The following is a 13,429-nucleotide window of genomic DNA, read 5'->3' on the forward strand; positions in this document are numbered from 1 at the left end:
AACACACATTAATATATCTAATATGAACAGTTCACACATAAATATATCTAATATGAACAGTACACACATAAATATATCTAATATGAACAGTTCACACATTAATATATCTCATATGAACAGTTCACACATTAATATATCTCATATGAACAGTTCACACATTAATATATCTAATATGAACACACATTAATATATCTAATATGAACAGTTCACACATTAATATATCTAATATGAACAGTACACACATTAATATATCTAATATGAACAGTTCACACATTAATATATCTAATTATGAACACATTAATATATCTAATATGAACACACATTAATATATCTAATATGAACAGTTCACACATTTCTCTGCTCAGTTCACAGCTGTTCGAGTTAGTAACCTACCAGCCAATCAGAACACAGTATTTCTTGTTGCTGGGTAGATTAGTAACCTACCAGCCAATCAGAACACAGTATTTCTTGTTGCTGGGTAGATTTGGAAAATACGTTTTTCCCGCTGCGAGCACGTTCTCATGCACGAGACTTCTACCTACTCACACACTTATAATATATAACCTCTGTCATCAAGGCATCAATACCTGACACAAACACGCACGGGAATGCACACGCGCGCGCACACACGCACGCACACACACACGTTGAGCACTGCTGTTTAACTTTTAAATGCTGTTTAAGGTGAACTTTGACCAGTTTTACACCTGAGAGCAGTAAAAAAAACCTTAAATACTTTGTACTTTGTACTTTTGTGTGCAGCTGATACGTTTGACTCTATTTATTCAACATTTAAAACTTGTTGTGCTGATCAGTTATGAACAGGACGGCTGAGGGACGCTGCGGCTCTAACACATGTAATCTCACTCCAAACTTTTCATGAAACTTGAGCCCTGACTTAGTCATAGTTTGTAGCTTTGAATCTACTGACATTTACACATTTTATTCAGACATCATCATCATTTACAAAAACACACTGACAAACATCTTCATGATGTACAAAGACTCACAGGCTTTCAATGATTTCTGATCATTTCACAAACTCCTGAACAGTGCAGGCTGCTGTTGTAGTTTGTCACTGTGGCCACCAGAGGGCGCTAACATTGCTCAGCATTTATCATGGTATCTCTGTCAGTATTAACCAAAGGAATAAACAGTGACACCTGCTGGCTTTAACCACACATGACAGCTGAGTGCTGATGATGCACAACTTGTTTAGAAACAGTCAGTGAACAACAGCTGTCAGACTGAATGTGAGCTAAACACATTAAACTGACTCTTTAAACAGTCCTGAAACTGGGAGCACTAGTAGAAGTCAAACATACCTTCAATCTACTGTATGAAATGACATATGAATTAACATGCACACACACACAAAGACATGGAGAACACTCACATCAGCTACTTCTCATCATCAACTTTATTCTCTACACAGGAACTAAATAAACTACTTCCTGTATGTCAAAAACACACAACAGCTCATGGACTTCTCATCTCTAAAGCTGTGTTCACATCATATGGGATGGAAAGTAGAGACGGGAAAGATTCCCATGGTTACAACTTGTGAGCGTTCATCTAACAGAACAAATCAAGACGGCTGCATGATTACAAAGCCGCTGGTTTAATAATGAAGCTCTGGGAACCCCCTCCTCACTCAACAGGAAACATTTATATACTAATTGATTAATTAATAAATCTCAATAAATCAATACATTTTGATAAATCAGTCAAATTTCTGAATCTGTGGTTCTCTTTATCGCTTCAAAGAAAAGACAAACGAGAATTAAGTACATTTAAGGATTAATGTAATATTAGCTTGCGTTAGGTAAGCATATTCATACCAACATGAAAGTTTATGAAAGTACAATGACAGTTCATCAAATATCCATTTATCTTTTATGGTTGTGACACGACTCTCCCTCCTACAGAGGACACAGAGAGACTGAGGAATTGGAAAAGAACCCAAACCCAGCATACAGAGGTTCAGTGAATGTGGTGTTGAAGGTGTGGAGGTGGATCAGTGTGTCAGAGGAGACTCTGTAGAAGGACAGAGTGCCAGCAGGACAGTCCACATACACTGCTACTCTGTTAGAGACGGAGGAGGAGGAGGAGGAGGAGGAGGAGGAGGAGGAGGAGGAGGAGATGAATGTTAGTCTGTTATTGTGCCAGACAGAGTAACCATCATCATCAGAGCAGTGCAGACACCAGGACTGATCGTTCCTTCCAAACACACAGTCTTCAATTTCTCCTCTCCTGCTGATTCTTCTGTAACTCACTGATATATAAACGCTTCCGCTCCACTCGACCTCCCAGTAACAGCGACCAGTCAGATCATTTCTACACAGCAGCTGAGGCCAGTCATAGAATCTATCTGGATGATCAGGATATGACTGATCCTCCTTCACACATGTCATCTTCCTGTTGTTATCAGACAGTTTGAGGTTTGTGTTCACTGTGTTTGGATCCAGTTCCAGTTCACAGGAATCTGATGGAGAGAACGAGACACAATACAGCTGCAGTTATTGATGATGACATCATCTTCATCCTCAGCAGGATGTGAATGAGTGATGTCACAGTTTGATGAATGAAATGATAAACACACTTACACTTCCTCAGACCTGGTGTCAACCATCGGACTCCAGCAGGCTGCAGCCTGAAAGGAGGAGGGGGGTCAGAGCAGCACATTCTCTATCAGCATGCTAACATGGACATGACATCAGTCTAGAAAAAGTCAGCCATATGTTTCCCCTGCAAATCTGATCCTGATCACACTGAGAAGCTTTGCCAATCAGCAGAGTGTCGGTGAGCTACACACCCTGGCCCGTATCTAGCATACGGGCAATCTGCACAAGTGACCATGGGCACTGTTTTGTTTTGTTTTTTTACAGATAGTCTATAGACACATTCTCTTGATGTTTATAATTACTGTCACTTTCATGCGAAACCTAGTTTGTCCAAAATGTAATATGAGGTTGGGAAAGTGATGATTGGTCAGCAGGTCACAATGTACTGTGGTTAGTTTGTAATAATAATACTACTAATAATAATAATACATTTTATTTGATGGCACCTTTCAAGTCACCCAAGGTCACCTTACAAAGAATAACAGAGAATAAAACAACAAACATTATTAAAACCAGACATCAAACTAAAAAAAAAAAACGAACCTAAAAACAAGTTTGTGTCACCTGGTGTGCGGGAAAATTTGCGGAAAATGGACAGCGCCAGCTATAACCAAAAGCCCAATGGGGAAACCAAAAGAAAGCAGGAAAAAAAGGAAGAGAAAGAACCAGCTTATTTATTTTTACTTTTTATTGCACCATGGGAAGAGAATCCCGAACCAATCTCGTTGTGACAATAAAGGATATTCTATTCTATTCTATTCTATTCTGCAAATAAAGTTGTATTTGCAGTAAGGAGGCTTTCAGCACTGTCTTTGATGGCTTGAGTCTGAGTTTGGGAAGGAGCTGGACTCTGAGCACCTGATAATCTTGCAAAATAAAAGAAAGAAGAACCTGTAATAGTAAGAACTACTATTCTGTCTGTGTTTTTAGTAGTATTATCTGTTGTGATTGGGTTGTGATTAGGCAACCAGAAAAAAATATAGTATATATTTATATATATATAAATATTGTGGATGAATTGATTTGATATGCTGTTTGCCTAACATGTTTTGCTTTACTGTGATGTGATGCTGCTATAGGCCTATGTGTGGGAGTTGATTTGTCAAGTGCATTATAAATTGAGATTTGCAGTGTGTGAAGTTCTTTTGCTCACATATTTTGAAACAAGCATTCAGCTGTGCAGTGTGATGGTTGTACACTCAGTTACAGGTATCACTTAGAACTGTTATGCTGTCTGCTTGTGAACACTGATGAGCACTGCCTTCAGGTGATTTAATCCATTGTATCCTTGTCTTGTGATTTGTGAGTGCAGCACTATTTCAGCACTTGGTTTATTGAACTGTAGGCAGACCTGCTCCCAGCTCAGCTCAGCTACTTATTCAGCTTTTGACCAGCTCAAAATAATTAAGGTGGATTTTTGTGTGGGTGGGGTCCATGAGTGTCTGCCCAGGGACCCATTCAGCCAATCAAAAACAGGGGACACAACAAATCATGTGGACAATGAGATTTTTTCTTTTCAGACTCAGCAGTTTGTATTGTGAACAGATGACGGGACTGAGAGTGTCCACCTGTCTGTCCATACCTGAGAGTGTCCACCTGTCTGTCCATACCTGAGAGTGTCCACCTGTCTGTCCATACCTGAGAGTGTCCAGTCTCCAGTGTGGATCCTTCAGTCCAGCAGACAGGATCTTCTCTCCTGAGTCTCCTGGATGATTGTATCTCAGGTCCAGCTCTCTCAGATGGGAGGGGTTGTACCTCAGAGCAGAGGCCAGAGAAGCACAGCCTTCCTCTGTGATCAGACATCCTGACACACTGAACACACACAACACAACATACATGTCACATGATCTGAGATCACTGCAGGACTGGAAGCTCCTGTGTTTATTACTGTCATCACATCAGATAACAGAAAGCAAACATTTCTGACTCCTTGATTCAGAGCATTCATACTGCTCTGACATTAAAAAAAACTACAACTGTTACCAAAAACTGTTCACTGAATAACTGTCTGTGTGTTTTACTTTGGGCCAGTTACACACTTCTTCATTCAGTTTACCTTACCGTCTTCTTCCACTTATCCATGGTCGGGTTGCGGGGGCAGCAGCAACCCGACCAGCGTGTCCTGCGACTCTTACCGGTGGGACGGGCCCTGAACACCTCACCAGGGAGGCGTCCGGGAGGCATCCTAACTAGATGCCCGAGCCTCCTCATCTGGCTCCTCTCAACGTGGAGGAGCAGCAGGTCTACTCTGAGCTCCTCCCGGATAACCGAGCTTTTCAACCTATCTCTAAGGGAGAGCCCAGCCACCCTACGGAGGAAGCTCATTTCGGCCGCTTGTACCCGCGTTCTTGTTCATTCGGTCACTACCCAAAGCTCATGACCATAGGTGAGGGTAGGAACCAAGACCGACTGGTAAATCCAGAGCTTTGCCTTTCGGCTCAGCTCCCTCTTCACCACGACGGATCTGTGCAGAGTCCGCACAGAGTCCTCGGGGTCTCGTGAACAAGACCCTGAGGTACTCGAACTCCTCCACTTGGGGCAGGATCTCATCCCCGACCCGGAGAGTGCACTCCACCCTTTTCCAGTTGAGAACCATGGACTTGGATTTGGAGGTGCTGATTCTCATCCCGGCCACTTCACACTCGGCGGTGAACAGATCCAGTGAGAGTTGGAGGTCACGGTCTGATGAAGCCAACAGGACCACATCATCTGCAAAAAGCAGTGACCCAATCCTGAGGTCACCAAACCGGACCCCCTCCACACCCTGGCTGCGCCTAGAAATCCTGTCCGTAAAGATTATGAACAGGATCGGTGACAAAGGGCAGCCCTGGCGGAGTCCAACCCTCACTGGAAACAAGTCCGACTTATTACCGGCAATGTGGACCAAGTTCTGACACCGGTCATACAGAGAACGGACGGCCCATATCAGGGGGTCCGATACCCCGTACTCCCGGAGAACCCCCCACAGGACTCCCCGAGGAACACAGTTGAATGCCTTCTCCATGTCCACAAAACACATGTGGACTGGTTGGGCAAACTCCCATGCGCCCTCAAGGATCCTGCAGAGGGTGTAGAGCTGGTCCACTGTTCCACGGTCTGGACGAAAACCACACTGCTCCTCCTGAATCCGAGGTTCGACTATCCGACAGACCGTCCTCTCCAGCACCCCCGAATAGACCTTACCAGGGAGGCTGAGGAGTGTGATCCCCCTATAGTTGGAACACACCCTCCAGTCCCCCTTCTTAAAAAGAGGGACCACCACCCCAGTCTGCCAATCCAGAGGCACTGCCCCCGATGTTCATGCAATGCTGCAGAGTCGTCTCAACCATGACAGCCCCACAACATCCAGGGCCTTAAGAAACTCCGGGCGGATCTCACCATTTATTTTGTTCATCATAAGAGGTCTCTTTGAGCTACCCTTTGTCTAGCCCCTCCCCCCGGACCTGTTTGCCATGGGAGACCCTGCCAGGGGCATAAAAGCCCCCGACAACTGAGCTCCTGGGGTCATTGGGACACACAAGCCCCTCCACCACGATAGGGTAGTAGCTCAGGGAGGAGTCATTCAGTTTGTGAATCTTAAAACTCCTCTCTGGTATTTCAGGTTTCAACAGCAGAGACACAACAAAACTAATAAATATATATTAATAGAAAGTTATTCACAGGGTCTAAACACATGCTGAAGATAATCTGAGTAGAGAAAATGTCCAGGTGTTTATCTCCTCATATAAATCACAGTTTAAATGATGATCAGTTGAACAGGTTGATGAATCCTGACCTGAGAGTTTCCAGTGTACAGTGTGGACTCTCCAGTCCAGCAGAAAGCTGCTTCACTCCTGAATCCTGCAGGTTGTTGTTACTCAGGTCCAGATCTCTCAGACTAGAGGACTGGGAGCTGAGAACTGAGGACAGAGCTGCACAGGTTCTCTCTGAGAGGTCACAGTCAGTTAGTCTGGAGAGACAATAATGAACAAGAAGACAAATATTATTTGTGAGTCTAAACTTTGATGATATATAATCTCTGCCAAGCACCAGCTACAATCTTTGGTGTTCTGTTCTAAACCAGCTGGAGATGTGACAGTTAATAATAAAGTAATCAGAATAAATAGTAATACAGTTATATAAATCACATGGTATCAAAACACGAAGAGCTTCTTTATGTCAGTCAACGATGATATCTGCGTGCTGAACTGTTCATGAAGTTAAAGTAGAAAAACATGTCAGATTTCCTAAACTGTGAAATTTTAATCTTGATGAAGAAATACTGACATGAGAGAGGCAGTTTAAACTGTATGGAGTTTATAGTTTAGAAAGTATCTTGAATCAGTTGAAACAAACATGATCTGACCTGAGAGTTTCCAGTGTACAGTGTGGACTCTCCAGTCCAGCAGAAAGCTGCTTGACTCCTGAATCCTGCAGGTTGTTGTTACTCAGGTCCAGATCTCTCAGACTAGAGGACTGGGAGCTGAGAACTGAGGACAGAGCTGCCCAGCTTCTCTCTGAGAGGTTACAGCCATTCAGTCTGGGAAATACATTTTGAAAAATATATTAAATCAAACATTTACTTTTCTCCCCTCTTGAAAAATATTTCTATGAACATCTTTAAAATAAATAAATCGATTAGTCAATCAAAATAAATCTATCTGTGTACTTACAGAGCTTTGTTGGAGGCTTTGACCACTGGCAGCAGCCTCAGAAGAGCCTCCTCTGAAGCAGAGTATTCCTTCAGGTCAAACACGTCAAGATCTTTTTCTGATGACCGTAAGATGAAGACCAGAGCTGACCACTGAGCAGGAGACAGTTTCTCTGTGGAGAGACTTCCTGATCTCAGAAACTGTTGGATCTCCTCCTCTAGAGAACGATCATTCAGTTCATTCAGACAGTGGAACAGATTGATGCTTCTCTCCGCAGACACATTCTCACTGAGTTTCTTCTCAATATAATCAACTGTTTCCTGATTGGTCTGTGAACTACTTCCTGTCTGTGTCAGCAGACCTTGTAGGAGAGTCTGATTGGTCTGCAGTGAAAGACCCAGGAGGAAGCGGAGGAACAAGTCCAAGTGTCCATTTGGACTCTTCAAGGCCTCGTCCACAGCACTCTGGTAGAAACATGTTGGTTCAGGTTTGTCTTTAAAGACTTTAGACCACCTGGATGTTGTTTGTTCTTCTTCCAGTAGATTGACTCCAGACTTGATGAATGTCAGATGGACATGAAGAGCAGCCAGAAACTCCTGAACACTCAGATGAATGAAGCAGAACACCTTGTCCTGGTACAGCCCTCTCTCCTCTATAAAGACCTCTGTGAACACTCCTGAGTACACTGAGGCTGCTCTGATATCGATGCCACACTCTGTCAGGTCTGATTCATAGAAGATCAGGTTGCCTTTCTGCAGCTGCTCAAAAGCCAGTTTACCCAGAGACTCAATCATCTTCCTGCTCTCTGGACTCCAGTGTGGATCTGTCTCAGCTCCTCCATCATACTTGATGTTCTTCAGTTTGGTCTGAAGCACCAGGAAGTGGATGTACATCTCAGTCAGGGTCTTGGGCAGCTCTCCTCCCTCTCTGCTTTTCAACACATCCTCCAGAACTGTAGCAGTGATCCAGCAGAAGACTGGGATGTGGCACATGATGTGGAGGCTTCGTGATGTCTTGATGTGGGAGATGATGGTTCTGGCCTGCTTCTCATCTCTGAATCTCTTCCTGAAGTACTCCTCCTTCTGTGGGTCAGTGAACCCTCTGATCTCTGTCACCATGCCAACACACTCAGGAGGGATCTGATTGGCTGCTGCAGGTCGTGTGGTTATCCAGAGGCGAGCAGAGGGAAGCAGTTTCCCCCTGATGAGGTTTGTCAGCAGCACATCCACTGAGGTGGACTCTGTAACATCAGTCAGGATCTCAGTGTTGTGGAAGTCCAGAGGAAGTCGACACTCATCCAGACCGTCAAAGATGAACACAACCTGGAACTCTTCAAACCTGCAGATTCCTGCTTCTTTGGTTTCAGTAAAGAAGTGATGAACAAGTTCCACCAAGCTGTACTTTTTCTCTTTCAGCACATTCAGCTCTCTGAAAGTGAATGGAAATGTGAAGTGTATGTCCTGGTTGGCTTTGTCTTCAGCCCAGTCCAGAGTGAACTTCTGTGTTAAGACTGTTTTCCCAATGCCAGCCACTCCCTTTGTCATCACTGTTCTGATTGGTTCATCTCTTCCAGGTGGGCCTTTAAAGATGTCTTCATGTCTGATTGTTGTTTCTGGTCTGTCTGGTTTCCTGGATGCTGTTTCAATCTGTCTGACCTCATGTTCATCATTGACCTCTGCAGTCCCTCCCTCTGTGATGTAGAGCGGTGTGTAGATCTCATTCAGAAGGGTTGGGTTTCCTGCTTTAGCGATCCCCTCAAACAGACACTGGAACTTCTTCTGCAGGTTAGACTTGAGTTTACGTCGACATCTGACAGCACAAGTTCCTGAATGAACAAACACAAAAAAAGAATATAAGCATATTTTATGTAAAATATCTCAGTAAATGTCTCATTTATCCATCATGTTAAATCTTTATAGAAATCCTCTTACTGCTCTGCAGACACTCAGCCAGCTCCTCCTGCTTCATTCTCCTCAGGAAGTGCACTGTGATCTTCAGAAATGCGTCTCTGCTCTTCCTCCTCTGCTCTTCCTCCTCACAGTTCAACACCTCCTCATCCTCCCTCTGACTCTCTAAGCATTCTGGGTAATCTGGACTCAGAACCTTCTGCATCTTCTTCAGCTCGTTCTTCACAAAAGTGACGATGTTCTCCTCCAGCAGCTGGACCAGAATAATATATGAATGACACAATCAAACTAACATCATGAAGCAAACATCAGATCCATGTTGGACACACTGACAATCCACTGGTCTACAAAGTGCAGCATGGAGATGATTGTGAACACAATAGATGTAAAAGTAGTTGTTGTACATGTACAGACCATAAATATGGAGTCCAGGTGTGTTTGATGCTGCTGGGCAGACTGACCACTGGGAACCTCTGAGCTCTCCTGGTCCACTCTGTGGAGGAATCATGAAGAATGAGCTCACATTATGTCTGTCCACACAGAGACAAACACAAGCTGAAGGTCCATCAAGTGATATTTGGATGTGAACAGAGAATCAGATGACTCCCTGTAGTGGTAAAGCTTTACTAGTCCTGCTGATCCCACTGCGAATCAACAGCTCAGTCTGGTTGTAGCTTTCAGCTCAGTGTTTGGCTTCATCAGTCAGTTTGGTTTAGTCCCAACAGCTCTGAACAAACCTCCATACAGCTCTCCCTCCCTCACTGTACACTGCTGAAGTGCCCTGGGGCAAGGCAGCTACAACAACTTTTTTATTTGTGTATAAAACAAATAAAAAAGGGAAGGGTGAGGGTGGGGGGCATAAGATAAAACACCATTCACCTTCACTCACTGTGATCTTCCAGTTAGTCAGCCAGCAAATCAGGCCAGCATCAATATTGTGAATGCTCTTCAGCCTGTCTGCTAAAACGTGGGGCTGAATGCAGTTAAAGGCAGAGAAGTCAATAAAAAGTAGAAGAACAAGGGGCTTCCTCAAGATGTTTAAAAACCATATTTAAAAGCATCCCTGTCGCATCATCCACACCTCTGCCCGACCTTTAAGCAAACTGAAGAGGGTCCAATTTGTCCTGTGTGTCCAGAAGTTAATTTTTCACCAGTTTTTCAAAAGTTTTCATGACCAGAGAGGTGAGTGCCACTGGCCTGAAGTCGTTAAGTGACTTTTGTTCTTGGGAACAGGAACAATAACTGAGTCTTTCCAAAAACAAGGAACCTTGTGCAGCTGTAAGGACAACTGGAAAATGAAACAGAAAATATCTGCTAGCTGTAAAGTGTTTCAGAACTCGACCTCCGATGCCATCAGAGTCAGGACTTTTCCTTTCCTTGACTCCACGGAAAAGTTTCGAGACCATGACCTTATCGATGGAAGACATTATGTACATGATTTAAATCAACATTTTTTAAAACAGACACCTCCTCATTAAGTCGTGGACATTAAAATAATTACATGTTGTTGCTCAGAGAACTTTATCAGTGTTAGTAAAGGTTTAAAAAGCAGTTTGAAATTCTTACCTGTGATCAGCAGAGTAGAGTCCATCTCTGAAGTATAAAGGAGGATTCATAGACCTTACACTCTTCATGGACACACAGCTATGTTCAGGTTCAGGTAAATCTGGATTATCCAGCTTCCTCCTGATAGAAACACAGAGAATCTTCATTAAAGGTGGAAATTGAATTAAATGTAATTCAACTTTGTCCATATAGCACCAAATCCCAACAGAAGTTATCACAGGACACTTTTCACATAGACTAGTTCTAATCTGTACTCTTTAATTAACCAGACCAAACATTCCTCCATGAGCACCACTTGGTGACAGCAGCAAGGAAAAACTCTACTTTAATGGGAAGAAAGCAGAGCTGGACTGTAGATGGGTGGCCATCTGTATGATGGTTAATTTGTCACCTTTAATTTGAACTAGCGGAGTTAGGTGGAGTAACTGACACATACACCTATAAAGCACCAACAGATGTATATCATTTATAATAACCGAATATATAATCTTATTAAATGATATCCTCTGGTTGACTTAACAAAATGATAATATTCATTGCTTTGGACACTTGTTTATTACAATAAGAGGCCTGATCCTTGAGCACATTGGGTCATGCTGTGTCAAACATGTTTATCTCCAGATATTCCACTCTGCTGTTTAGAGCCCTGAAATCTCACCTGGCTGCTTCAGTGTCTCACAGATATTATTATTTTATTTCTAGGAGTGTTCTGAACAAACTGTTATACATCAAATGTTCATATTTCATTGCATTGTTTTTGTTGCGTAGGTAATATACAACCCCATCCAGGCCATGACAGAAGTACAGCCAGTTGTAATACTCCTGAAGATTTTAAATGTCTGTTAAGCTTGGGCTCAATAAACATGAATAGATAAAGTTTGATAATTAAATTAAAACTTTGTTTGCTTCTAGGCTTTGACATCTGATGCTGATGTGATTGTTATCTCTGAAACTTGGTTAAGTAAAATAGTTTTAGTGTAGACTAGTGTACACAGGAACTATGTTGGTTGTTATCGGTGTCCCTTTGCCAACACTAATGAAACTTGTTTCTGGTTCGTCTATTTGTGGTCTGATCAAATCTCCCTCTACAATAATCTCATTAACTGGCTGCTTTTTAGAGAGCTGCACAGTCATGATTTAATAAACAGATTTGGGTGGAGGATCACTTTAAAACAAACATTTTAATGAGTTACAGCTTACTTCATTACAGGAGAAGGTTGTTGTCCCTTAAACTTGATGGGGAGACGCATAGAGTCATCACTCTTAAAGGACACACAGCTGGGTTCAGGTCCAGGTTCCAGTGAGACTGGTCTGTGATGGATCCTGTTAGAGAAGACGAACCACCATGGAGGGAAAGTCACTGTTAAGTCTTCAGTTGGAAATTGTTCTTTAAAATATTTTGTGACATTACTGACATTATGAAGTCATCTGATAGTGACTTACCCTTTCTTTGAAGAATGCTGTCTTTTAAAATATATTGGTTCCTCCTTCGACTCGTCGCTCCTAAAGAACACACAGCTGGGTTCAGGTCCAGGAGATTCTGGTCTGTGCAGCTCCTCTGGGCTTCAACACAACACATGTTGTATGTCTTAATTTATTTTTGTATTTTTATATGCAATTTTGGGCCTCATGTGAGCTTTTATGTCTCTTATTTATTCTTCTGTACAGCACTTTGGTCAACTTTGGTTGTTTTAAAGTGCTTAACAAATAAAGTTGGATTGGATTGGAGTACAGCTCAGAGTAAAACAACAGAAGCTGCATCATATGTTCAACATTATCAACGGCTTTGATCCTCAATACTTGACAGATAATGAAACATCCTCAGCATGGCTGTAACACCAGGGCCAGTGTGTTCATATGAAGTCCCTCCAGTGAATAATGGAGGCACAAGTTCCTTTTTAAAGCTGGTGCTGTGTTGTGGAACAGCTTCCTGTTACACATCCAGCTGTTAAACATGAGAGGAGCTTATAGAAGTCAGGTCAGGACTTATTTATGGAACAGCTTTATGATGACAGTTTTACTTTGTGTTTATTATTTGATTTAATTTGTGCTGATTCAGTTTCATGTTGTTTGTCTTTTAACATGTTGGAAATAAGTGTTTTCACTTCAACATGTTTTTATGTCTGTAATGTATAAATAAATAAATCATTTCACTTTTCATATGAACAACTGAGTGAAACAGCATGAATGTGTTCCAGGAGAGAGTGTGTGAACATGTGATGTGTTATCTCCATATTTAAATGATGATCACGTCTCCTCCCTCTCTATGACGACCGGCTTTTCACTGACGAGTTCGGACAACACGTCATATAAACCAGTTCATGTCTAGCATAACGTTTACTGTCAGTTACAGCTTACATCTGATCAACAGTCAATGATAGAATAAATAGATTTGGGTGGAGGATCACTTTAAAATATTTTAATGAGTTACAGCTTACTTCTTTACAGGAGAAGGTTGTTGTCCCTTAAACTTAGTGTGGTGACCCATAGACTGGTCACTCTTCATGGAAACACAGCTGGGTTCAGGTCCAGGTTCAGGTCCAGGTTCAGGTTCAGGTTTCAGTGAGACTGGTCTTGGATGGATCCTGTTAGACAGAGAAGACGAACCACCATGGAGGGAAATTCACTGTTAAGCCTTCAGCCACAGTAGCTGTTGGATAAACTATCAGTCATGAACAAAGAAAGGATGAACACGGTGCTT

The 13,429-nt window shown here is 42.5% G+C and overlaps 1 protein-coding gene across 1 annotated transcript; it reads right to left on the bottom strand.

Moving 5' to 3' along the window:
* Positions 1-1,922: 1,922 nt before the first annotated feature.
* On the bottom strand, positions 1,923-9,651 carry LOC128362867 (NLR family CARD domain-containing protein 3-like; the record flags this gene model as incomplete). Its single annotated transcript, XM_053323720.1, has 7 exons — positions 1,923-2,485; positions 2,607-2,653; positions 6,400-6,573; positions 6,970-7,143; positions 7,277-9,080; positions 9,187-9,415; positions 9,577-9,651. Coding segments are annotated over 7 exons (3,066 nt in total), but the record flags the coding sequence as incomplete, so codon positions are not given.
* Between the last annotated feature and the right edge of the window lie 3,778 nt (positions 9,652-13,429).

This window comes from Scomber japonicus, chromosome 8 (genome assembly GCF_027409825.1).
Source record: "Scomber japonicus isolate fScoJap1 chromosome 8, fScoJap1.pri, whole genome shotgun sequence".
Lineage (NCBI taxonomy): Eukaryota > Metazoa > Chordata > Actinopteri > Scombriformes > Scombridae > Scomber > Scomber japonicus.